The following is an 11,024-nucleotide window of genomic DNA, read 5'->3' as shown; positions in this document are numbered from 1 at the left end:
TGACCCGTGCGGCGGTCCCCGTTAGTTGGGGCTGCTACGGGGATGCTTGGCCGAGAGCTTAGTCGCTCTCTTAAGTCATCGCCACGCTCAATGCGTTGGGCGGTGAGGTGGTCCCTAAGATCAGGGCTGGTCGTACGGAGGCGCAGGCTTCGTCTGCGACGGCGCGCTCTCCGCGTGCCCTGACTTTCTGCAACATTCTCCCTTTGACCTAGTCGGTCGAGGGCTGAACGTCGGGAATTTCCCTCATGAGAAGTTGCCGGCGCGTCGCCTGTCCGGGGTAGGGGATTCGATGGACCGGCTTCAAACACGGCAGGGGGTTCCCCGTCCTTTGTGAGAGAAATCTCGATATCCTCTGACTCACCAGTACCCTCGTAATCAGGGTCGCGGTCGCGGCTCTCTTCGTTGAGGTTCTCAGGATCCCCGTTGGGGATTGCCGTGTCACGCGCAAGTTGCTTTGCAGCCAGTCGGCTGTGGTACCTCGCGTTCTTCGCCTTTAGTTGGCGGATATTCTCCTCCAACTCCATGATGCGATCGTCCCTGCTATCTGGAGATGGAGATGGTGAGCGGGTCGAGCTCTCTTCGTGGAGCGACTCTTCGTCACCATGTGCGTGAGAGCGCAAGAAATATTTTTTGGTCCCAGTGACGTTATTGTGGTTGTTAACGCCCTCCGAACGTACGGGTAGCTGATTACTCATATTTTCTCAAGTTCGAGAAAGTTGAGTTTGTAGAAGAAAAGAAGAAGATGAACAGAAGGGATTTCGGGCTGAACAGGTCGGGAAGTCCCCTCCTTCTAGTGCCAAAATGTTGTCGCACGAAAATGAACAACTATTATATACCTCGGGCGGTTCGATCCAAGGCCGGACCAAGTGATCGCACCCGGGCCAAGAGTGTGAACTCGAAAGTCTCAAGCTAGGTTTTCTCCGCTCAACCCGCCTCTCGGGAGAGGTAGGGAGTGAGGAGGAGGAGTGACCGTGTCTTGGGTGTCGGCTGCCTACGTACCCGTGTGTGGGATCAGGTTAGAACGTAGTTCAAGCGTGTAAGACGCAGTATGAGGCGCAGAGCCTTAATGGAGAAGCGTACTCGACGAAGGAGACGGTGCGCGGAGGAGTCCTCGGCGACGTCTCAGAACTTCGGAGATCGCGAGTGTGAGAGAGAATGTGTGTTTTCTCTCTTTTTGAGATGTGGAAGACTCTAAGTCAAGAGTTCCTTGTTGTGTCGAAGATTCCGGGTGTGTAGGCAATTTCTAGTCGGAATGCCGGACGCGTAGGCGATTTCTTGTCAGAAATGGTGGACGCGTCTAGGGTACTAGACGCGTAGGCGATTTTTAGTCGAAAACCGTTAGAGCACTCGTGGGCTCAAGATTAATCGTTCGATCAAGAGAGGCGGCACTCGGGAGTCCCCGAAAAGCGCTTCAGAATCTCTGAGAACGAGAAATCGAGGAGAATCCGCTTCAGGCCAAGGATGGCATCCAGAGAAGCAGAGAGAAGTCTCAAGTTCCTTGAGAATGAATGGGATGGCTTTCTTCTTAATGAGAGGGGTATTTATAGGTGTTTGAGGGCCTTAGAAGGTCCTTTTTTCGTCCATGTGGGACTAGGGGCGCGCGCGCCGTCAAGTGGAGGCGCAACGCGCGCACGGCGCACAAAGCGCGGCGCAAAATGCGCGGCGCGCGGCGTGCGGCGCAGGGGGCGCGGCGCGCGGGTCATCTGGCGCGGCGCGGGATGTGCGGCGCGGGCGTGTCTTCGGGCGGCGCGCGGTCTTCTGGCGCGGCGCGCGGCTTGCTGTGTGGCCGGCCGGCGCGGCGTGCTGTGCGCGCGGTGCATGGCCCGTCTCGTCGGGCTCTTGCAGTCCTTTAGGGGTCTTTGGATACCACTCTTGTCACGCAAAATATGAAGGCTTCTACTTGACGAGAGTGGCTCGACTCGAGGAGAGCGACTCGAGGAGAACGACTCGAGGAGCGACTCGATGCTCGACTCGAGGTGAACGACTCGAGGCTGGACTCGAGGAGAGCGACTCGAGGCTGGACTCGAGGAGAACGACTCGAGGATCGACTCGAGGAGCGACTCGATGCTCGACTCGAGGAGAACGACTCGATGCTCGACTCGAGGAGGACGACTCGAGGGGCGTGAGGATTTGGAACGAGGGCTTGCCAGTCGACTCGTGACAGAAGGCTTGCCGCTCTTCAGGACCTCCGGCCTGACCATCGGCCCTTTGGACGGCGTGTCTTCTTGGCGTCTCGGGTTTTCCGAAAACGACCGACAACACTCCTAACAATCGTACTGAGGTCAAAAGTCCTTTGACCCTTAGATTGCGAATATATCGTTTTAAGCAAACTACGAAGAGTTTGTTCATGCAAATCTACATTTGTCTCTTCGTAAGTTGTTTAGTTTGTTTATGGACTAAAGACTAATGTTTTATCATAAAGCTTCAAACAGACAAGGAAGAATGAATGAACGTTTCAACTTTTTATAAATAAATAAGCAATTACAAGCAAGAGTCTTCGTGAGACTTTAGTACATCAAATGTACAAAATAAAGACTACAACTCTTCTTGTGGGCACCATTGACAACAGGTTGGACGTGCAAGGCTTCTAGAATGGGTTTCTAGATGTTTCTTCATTTGTTCATAACAACATAAGAAAAGTCCATTAAGAATTTTCAAGTAAAATTCCAATGAAATGAAATTAATCCTCAAGGCCCAATTACACTAATATGGCCGAGTAAAATTTATTTCATTTGTCATCATATGACAATGTCAAAAAATTTATTGACATTCATTTCGTCCTATGTCCAAAAGGACAAAAATACCCTTTTGACAATTTTCGTAAAACTTGTCTCGTTCTTGTTTTGACTTAGCTTCTAGTTTAATTATTCCTACTCGATATGATTAGTGACAGTGACCTCATGGATCCAGATGAACAAAGCTTGAGATAAATACTTGGACTCAAAAGTTCACAAACTTTTTCCAAGTTTTGCTTAATGCAAACTGACTCCACTAAAGAGTTGACACTGAAAATCTCTCGGTTCAAATGAATTTATTTTCTACTCAAGAATTCAACCTAATTGTAATGAGTTGATCCATTGAATATTATCTAGGTTTACCCTTCATGAATATCATCAGCTAGTCGGGATTTACAAAATTACCATTTTACCCTTCTAGCTGTTATTTCCTCAACTCCTTTGTCGCTTGTGAATAAGTTAGAAGCAATGTATTGACAAGGAGCTAATAAGTCACATTGTTTCACCAAAAGAGTCAAGACTCAATTTGGACACTGGCCAGTTCATTCATTCACATTCCAATGAACAAAGCATAAGGTGATATACATTGCATTTCTGCAATCTTACATGAATTCCATATCTATGAGAACTTCACAAACTTACTCATGACATCTTCACAACTTAGTACTTCACCAATAGGTCATGTTCAGAATCACATAGTGAGTCCGAACTCTGACTTTCTCAAATGAGAATACGTAAGCTGTGAAATGGCATGTCCCATTTAAGGAATAAGGTAAGCATGATGCAATTCATACGTAGTGACTTCGAGACATAAGCGGTTAAATGGTTTGTTCTTATCTTGTCTCTAGAAGTGCACTGGTCAATTCAGTACCTTCGGAAGATACCTAGAAGAACTATAGAGTCTCAACTCTAAATGCCCCATAACCAGACATCATATATTCTCCTAACAATTTTACTGAGGTCAATACTCCTTTGACCCTTAGATTGCGAATATATCATTTTAAGCAAACTACGAAGAGTTTGGTCATGCAAATCTACATTTGTCTCCTCGTAAGTTGTTAAGTTTATTTATGGACTAAAGACTAAGGTTTTATCATAAAGCTTCAAACAGACAAGGTAGAATGAATGAATGTTTCAACTTTTATTAATAAATAATAAATTACAAGCAAGAGTCTTCGTGAGACTATATTACATCAAATTTACATAAATAGACACTACTACTCTTCTTGTGGGCATCATTGACAACAGACTCGTCATTACTTAGCGTTCGAGGTGGGCGAGATTCGTGCCTAGTTAGTCATCGCTCAGCTTTCGTTGCTAGATTCAACTCGCTGCGGTCAACTAAACCATCTTGTATGGCGATATCGGTATGTCGGGTTAGGCGGACGGTTTTGCGTGCCAAATTTTGGCCATTGCGTTGGGAGTGGCCCAATGACTTTGCTTCGTGCCATTTGGCGACTGAAGGTGTGGCTCAGATTTCGCCGTTGCGCCAGGAGTGGCCCATCGACTTTTGTTTTGTTCCATTTGGCGACTGAAGGTGTGTCTCAGATTTGGCTGTTGCGCTGGGAATGGCCCAGCGACTTTTGTTTCATGCCATTTGGCGACCGAAGGTGTGGCTCATATTTGGCTGTTGCGTTGGGAGTGGCCCAGCGACTTTACCTATGCCTTTACGCGACTTACGGCACACCGGGTTAGGCCGACGATTTTACTCAAACCCGTGTGTTTCGTGCCATTTGGTGACCGATGGTATGGCTCAAATTTGGCCGTTTGGGGATTGAGGCAGCCCCTTTACGTGACTTACATGCGTTTGGAGTAGCCCAACGACTTTCACTTGCGCCTTTACGCGACTTACAGCACGCTGGGTTAGGCCGACGGTTTTACTCAAGCCCGTATGCTCGAAGGGCCGTCGAGGTTTGAGCTTTTTAAGTCCTTATTCCCGTGTGTGTGTGGGAAATTTAATTGTATATTTGGTGATCACGTTTCGTGCCATTTCGCGACCAAAGGCGTGGCTCAAATTTGGCCATTGCATCGGGAGTGGCCCGACGACTTTTGCTTCGTGCCATTTAGCAACCGAAGGTGTGGCTCAAATTTGGCCATTGCGTCGGGAGTGGCCCGACGACTTAACCTGCGCTGTTGGCCTCTTACGGTTAGGTCGACGATTTTTGAATGCCGATTTTTGGCTCTTTTAAGTCCTTATTCCTGTTTGCGTGCAAGGGACTTAATATTTTGTTCCTTGGGCTATGTATATTTGAGTGTATGTCACATGTATCACTAACCCCCCATGTTTTTAGTTTACATGCCATGCCTTGATGACTAAAAACTCGATAAAGCGGATTCTTGAAAAAAAAACCTCAAACGTTATTATTATTGCAGAGAGATAAAATCCTCAAACATCGGTGCATGGGGTCTTATTGAATTTGGGCAATTAAGGCAATAATCGAGGGAAGCGTCAGTTACTGGTAGTAGTGCCTTAAGTATTCGGCGTTCCAAGGATGTCGGATCGGGGTCCCGTCCGTATGTTCGATGTAATAGGTTCCATTGTGTATGACTTGGCGAACTCTATACGATCCTTCCCAATTTGGGCCTAGGACGCCAGCGTCTTGTACTTGGGTGTTTTGGAACACGCGGCTGAGTACGAGGCTGCCGACGACGAAGTCTCGCCTCTTGACTTTGGCGTTGTAGTACTTCTCGACTTTGCGCTTTTGTGCGGCGAGTCGAGCGAGAGCTTCAGATCTTTTCTCATCGATTAGATCCAGTTCAAGGCGCATGGCCTCGTTGTTTTCTTCCTCGTCGAAAGTGTCAACTCGGTAAGTGGTGACCTTGGTTTTCACGAAGACAACCGCTTCTACACCGTAAGCTAGGAAGAAGGGGGTCTCTCCAGTGGCGTGTCAAACAGTTGTCAGGTAGGCCCATAGGATGAACAGTAGCTCTTCAGCCCAGTCACCCTTCTTGGCCTCGAGCTTCTTTTTTAGATTTCTTTTGATCGTCTTGTTGGCAGCTTCCACTTGGCCATTAGCCTGTAGATGTCGCGGGAACGAGAATGTCTTGCTGATCCCTAGTTGCGTGCATATTTCTCTAACCCGGGCGTTGTCGAATTGTGCACTATTGTCGGTCACAATTGACACTAGGAAGCTTTGCCGACATATGACAGACTTCCAGATGTAGTTTGTTGTATTAGCCTTGGTGATTTTGGCTAGAGACTCGGCTTCGACCCACTTAGTGAAGTAGCCGATAGCGACGATGGCGTATTCGTACTATCTCGGAGCTTTAGGAAGCTTGCCGATTATGTCCATGCCCCATTTTGCAAAGGGACACGGCACGACGATGCTGCCCAGGGGAGATGGCGGTTGCCGTGGAACGTTAGAGAAACGTTGACACTTGTCGCACTTTCTCGCCCAGTTGCAGGCATCTTTCTTCATTGTGGGCCAGAAATAGCCTTGTCGGAACGCTTTAAGCGAGAGGGATCTCCCAGCGGAGTGGTTCCCACATATGCCCTTGTGAATTTCGTGGAGGACCTTAGTCGACTCTACACTCTTGAGGCATTGGAGTAGCGGGGTCGAGTACCCGCACTTGTACAGGACTTCGCCTCTTAACACATACTTAGATGCGATGGCTTTTAGTTTTTCGGCTTCCTTGCGATCTTCAGGGAGTATCCCTCCTTGCAAGAAGTCTGTAATTGGAGTCATCCAAGTGGGATGAGCAGTATTCTCGATCGTTCCAACCTCATCCCATGAGACGGATGGTCACAAGAGAGACTCGATCGGGATAGTTCCTAACCCGTCTTCGGTGATGCCAGAACTGAGGCGAGCGAGAGCATCAGCCTCGGTGTTCTCTTCCCTTGGGATCTGGAGGATCTCAAACCAAGAGAAAGCGTCGACCTTGGCATTTGTCTTTGCCAAGTAGGCAATCATGTTAGGTGCTTTGGCGATGTAATCGCCCTTTACCTAGTTTACGATCAACTGCGAGTCACAGTGTATTCGTAAGTTCAGTATGTTGAGCTTTTGAGCGAGCTCTAGTCCCACAATGGGCGCTTCGTACTCGGCCTCATTGTTGGAGGCTTGAAATCCGTAATGGAGGCCGTAGCGTAACTTTTCCCGATCGAGATTGGTCAAAATTACGCCGGCACCGGCCCCTTGAGCGTTGGATGCTCCGTCTACGTGTAACTCCCAGATGGGACCTGTAGGGTCAACCTTTCTCTTTCGAGCTGACAAGTCGTAGGTCGAGTAATCTTCCTCTCTTCCCATGCCGGGAGTATAGGAGAATTATGCCACGAAATCAGCTAGGGCCTGAGCCTTTATTGTCGGTCTCGAGTGGAACTCAATTCCGTACTCACTCAATTCTTGGGACCAGATCGCCATGCGAGTTGATGTTTCCGTTTGAAGAGCTTTACCGATGGGGTGTCCTGTTCTGACCGCGATAGAGTGAGCTTGGAAATAGGGACGTAGCTTTTTGGCAGCTATGAAGAGAGCAAGAGAGAGTTTCTCTATCTTAATGTAACGTATTTCGGCGTCGAGTAAGGCTTTGCTCACGTAGAAGATAGCCCATTGAACCTTATCCTCTTCGCGGACTAAAAAAGCGCTTACTGCCCGTTCGGAGATGGCGTGGTAGACGTAGAGCATCTCGCTTTCCTTTGGCTTGGAGAGAAAGGGAGGTGTTCCAAAGTAAGTCTTCATTTCTTGGAAGGCCTTTTCGCACTCGTCCGTCCACACAAAGCCATCCGTCTTCTTTATGTTGTCAATGGTGCCCACAAGAAGAGTTGTAATCTTTATATTGTACATTTGATGTAATAAAGTCTCATAAAGACTCTTGCTTGTAATTGCTTATTCATTAATAAAAAGTTGAAACGTTCATTCAGTCTTCCTTGTCTGTTTGAAGCTTTATGATAAAACACTAGTCTTTAGTCCATAAACAAACTTAACAACTTACGAAGAGACAAATGTAGATTTGCATGAACAAACTCTTCGTAGTTTGCTTAAAACGATATATTCGCAATGTAAAGGTCAAAGGACTATTGACCTCAGTACGATTGTTAGAAGAATCTATGATGTCTGGTTATGAGGCATTGAAAGTTGGAGACTCTATAGTTCTTCTAGGTATCTTCCGAAGGTACTGAATTGACCAGTGAACTTCTAGAGACAAGATAAGAACAAACCATTTAACCTCTTATGTCTCGAAGTCACTACGTATGAATTGCATCGTGCTTACCTTAATCCTGAAATGAGACATGTCATTTCACACCTTAGTATTCTCATTTGAGAAAGTCAGAGTTCGGACTCACTATGTGATTCCAAACAAGGCCTATTGGTGAAGTACTAAGTTGTGAGAATGTCATGAGTAACTTTGTGAAGTTCTCATAGATATGGAATTCATGTACAAGATTGCTGAAATGCAATGTATGTCACCTCGTGCTTTGTTCCTTGGAGTGTGAATAAATGAACTGGCCAGTGTCCAAATTGAGTCCTGACTCTTTTGGATGAAACAATGTGACTTGTTAGCTCCTCGTCAATACATTGTTTCTAACTTATTCACAAGCGACAAAGGAGTTGAGGAAATAACAGCTAGAAGGGTAAAATGGTAATTTAGTAAATCCCGACTAGCTGATGACATTCATGAAGGGTAAACATAGATAATATTCAGTGGATCCTCTCATCATAATTAGGTTGAATTCTTGAGTAGAAAATAAATTCATTTGAACCGAGAGATTTTCAGTGTCAACTCTTTAGTGGAGTCAGTTGGCATTAAGCTAAACTTGGAAAAGGTTTGTGAACTTTTGAGTCCAAGTGTTTAGCTCAAGCTTTGTTCCTTTGGGTCCATGAGGTCACTGTCACGAATCACATCGAGTAGGAATAGTTAAACTGGAAGCTAAGTCAAAACAAGAACGAAAATAGTCAAAAGGGTATTTTTGTCTTTTGAGACAAAGGATGAAATGAATGTCAAGAAATTTTTTGACAAGTTCATTTGATGACTTAATGTCACTCGGCAATGACTTAATTATTGGGCCTTGTGAATTAATTTCATTTCATAAGAATTTTATTGAAAATTCTTAATGGGCCTTTCTCATGTTGTCATGAACAAATGAAGAAGCTTCTAGAAGCTCCTTCTAGAGTTGAAATGGGCGCCTACTACCCAAGAGAAAGAGAGAATATTTTGTGCATAAATGTATCTAGATACTTGCCAAAAGAAAAAGAGGAAACAAATTTCCTCAAAGAGCAATGAGGGTAATCGGCCAAGTAGAGTCAAGGCAAGGCAATGAACAAAAAAGGAAACAAATCCAAGACTTCTAGAAGGCTGCCTTGGCCGAGTATCTCATAGAGGAAAAGAGGAAATTGGCTCATGAATATGTGATATTCTATAGAAGAGGAAACTACCTTATTGAAGGTGAGACCTCTCCTATAAATAGGAGCCTCATTCTTCACATTTCATTCATCCAAGTTTAAGAGATTTGAGATACTCTCTCTCTAGAACTTGGCCGACTTCTCTCTCTCTCTCTCTCTCTCTAGTCAATTTCGTTTTATTGTTTTGGCACCCTAGGTCCTCATTTGACCTAGTGTTTAGCTCTGCGACTTCAAGACTCGTTCTAAAGTCGTAGTGTGCTTGCTCATCAACGTTCAAGCTTCTAAAGAGGTTAGTAAATTTATTATGCTCATATTAGTTTTTATTCACATGTGCTTGCTCTTTGTCTAAGTTAGTAAAACCTGTTTTACTTGAAAAAGAAAATTTTTAAAATTCCGCCGATTAACGAAGCGTTAAACTTTTTCTTAAACCCTAGATCAATTCCAACAAATGGTATCAGAGTTATGGTCAAAGATATGCATGTACATGTATTTAAAAATATGAGCTTGAAAATCGTTTTCGAAAGTTAGAATTGTTTTCTTAGATTTTTTTAATTTATTGCTCATGTCTTTAAATTAAAAATCATGTTGATTTTCTATGAGTTTGGGATGTCAGTAAAACACATTAGAATCAGTTTTAAAAGTTTTTAATTTTTTATATTGAAAAACGTGTTTTAAAGGTTTGAGAAATTTCGAGTAAATTTTGTGACTAGTTATATTGTCTTGCTAGTTTCTTTTATTTACTTGAATCGTTTTATGCATGTTGTTATTTCTTTTATACCATGTTATTACCCTGCTAATAAAACACAAATAAAAGCTTTAACAACCTCCTAAAACGTTCCGTTACACTCGATTCTTTTTCGCACCTAAAAAGGACCAAGCTTTAATTATTTCTTTTTCTTCGAGCTGGAGTAAAACCCGCAGTAAAAGTGTCATAACTCTCTGCTCACAAATCGAAATTTAATGATTCTTGAATCCAATTAAAGCTCTGTCTGTCCTCTGTCCAATGCCACCGGTTTCAGGTCAAAAGAACATCGGAGCCGCCAGTTATGGAGATTTTACGCCGAGGTGCGCGGCTGTTCCGAAAGTCCAGTTTTTTAGAATTCCGGATTTTCAGCCCCACTACTATGAGTTATAGAACTCTAATGAGAAAATTTTCTTGAGCAAAAATATTTTACATAAGATTATAAACATGATGTGTAAGATTAAATTGTTTTGATTTTGAAAGTTTAATTGAAATTGAATTTTTACAAAACTAGTTTGAATTTTGAAGAACCGTTTTCGTTTTCAAACTTGAAAATATTTTGTCATCCAAATCAAATAAGTTTTCAAAATGTTTTCAAAACTATATCTGTATCACATATGTTCAAAATCTATATGCTCTTGAAAATTTGAGTGGGAGGTCTCCTTGTAGACAAGCCGAAAAATAAAAAGATGTGTAATCTCAAACTTTCAAGTGTTCGAGTGAGTTGAAGTTCACACTTCCCTCATGCACTTTCCCGAAATAGAAAATAGGAAAAGATCCGAGTATGTCCCTTGTGCCTTTATGCACTAACACTGCTCTGAACATGAAAATATAGGATTCTTTTCTAGTTATCCGCTCTATCGCTCTATAACTAGGAAAACCGTTTCCGAACTTATAAGAGTCGATGTACCAACTCCAAAAACTAAGTGGGAGGGTTATACTTGTTGTTTCTAACCCACGATCCCCAACACTAATGAAAAGTGCAATTGTCGCTAGACTAAGAGTCACCCTCGTGGCACTCTCTTAAATGAGAGTACTCAAGGGCGCTTTGCACTGATCATTGCTCAATGAGCTAAATCCGAAAGTGAGACAATGAGACAAGACCTCCCCTCGGCGGATTGTTTTTCAAAGACAATCTTTTGGACTAAGTGGTTGGTTGCACACTTAGGCTCAATCCCTAGTAATCCTCCCTTGAGGCTCTGCGAAAGGATG

The 11,024-nt window shown here is 44.2% G+C and overlaps 2 protein-coding genes across 2 annotated transcripts; both read right to left on the bottom strand.

Annotated features, from left to right (window-relative positions):
• Positions 1 to 5,623: 5,623 nt before the first annotated feature.
• Positions 5,624 to 6,421, bottom strand: LOC149404076 (uncharacterized). Its single transcript, XM_089607389.1, has 2 exons — positions 6,123 to 6,421; positions 5,624 to 5,867 (listed from the first exon to the last, which is right to left on the bottom strand). Exons 1-2 carry the CDS (start codon positions 6,419 to 6,421, stop codon positions 5,624 to 5,626), a joined length of 543 nt encoding a protein of 180 aa, XP_089463515.1.
• Positions 6,422 to 6,997: 576 nt separating this feature from the next.
• On the bottom strand, positions 6,998 to 7,408 carry LOC149404075 (uncharacterized). The gene has a single exon (XM_089607388.1). It carries the CDS (start codon positions 7,406 to 7,408, stop codon positions 6,998 to 7,000), a length of 411 nt encoding a protein of 136 aa, XP_089463514.1.
• Between the last annotated feature and the right edge of the window lie 3,616 nt (positions 7,409 to 11,024).

Source organism: Urtica dioica, chromosome 2, assembly GCF_054948205.1.
Source record: "Urtica dioica subsp. dioica isolate 48M chromosome 2, U.dioica_male_clone48M_v1_H2, whole genome shotgun sequence".
In the NCBI taxonomy this organism is placed as follows: Eukaryota; Viridiplantae; Streptophyta; class Magnoliopsida; order Rosales; family Urticaceae; genus Urtica; species Urtica dioica.
Note: the sequence above shows the minus strand (reverse complement) of the source record. Positions and strands in the feature narration are given on the sequence as shown.

Bases quoted from the DNA above. Each gene is read 5' to 3' on its own strand.
- LOC149404076 (XM_089607389.1), bottom strand. From the start codon at position 6,421: ATGACTCCAATTACAGACTTCTTGCAAGGAGGGATACTCCCTGAAGAT. The intron at 5,868-6,122 runs GTGCGACAAGTG...ATGTCGGCAAAG, and splicing joins GCCTGCAACTGGGCGAGAAA to CTTCCTAGTGTCAATTGTGA.
- LOC149404075 (XM_089607388.1), bottom strand. From the start codon at position 7,408: ATGAAGACTTACTTTGGAACACCTCCCTTTCTCTCCAAGCCAAAGGAA.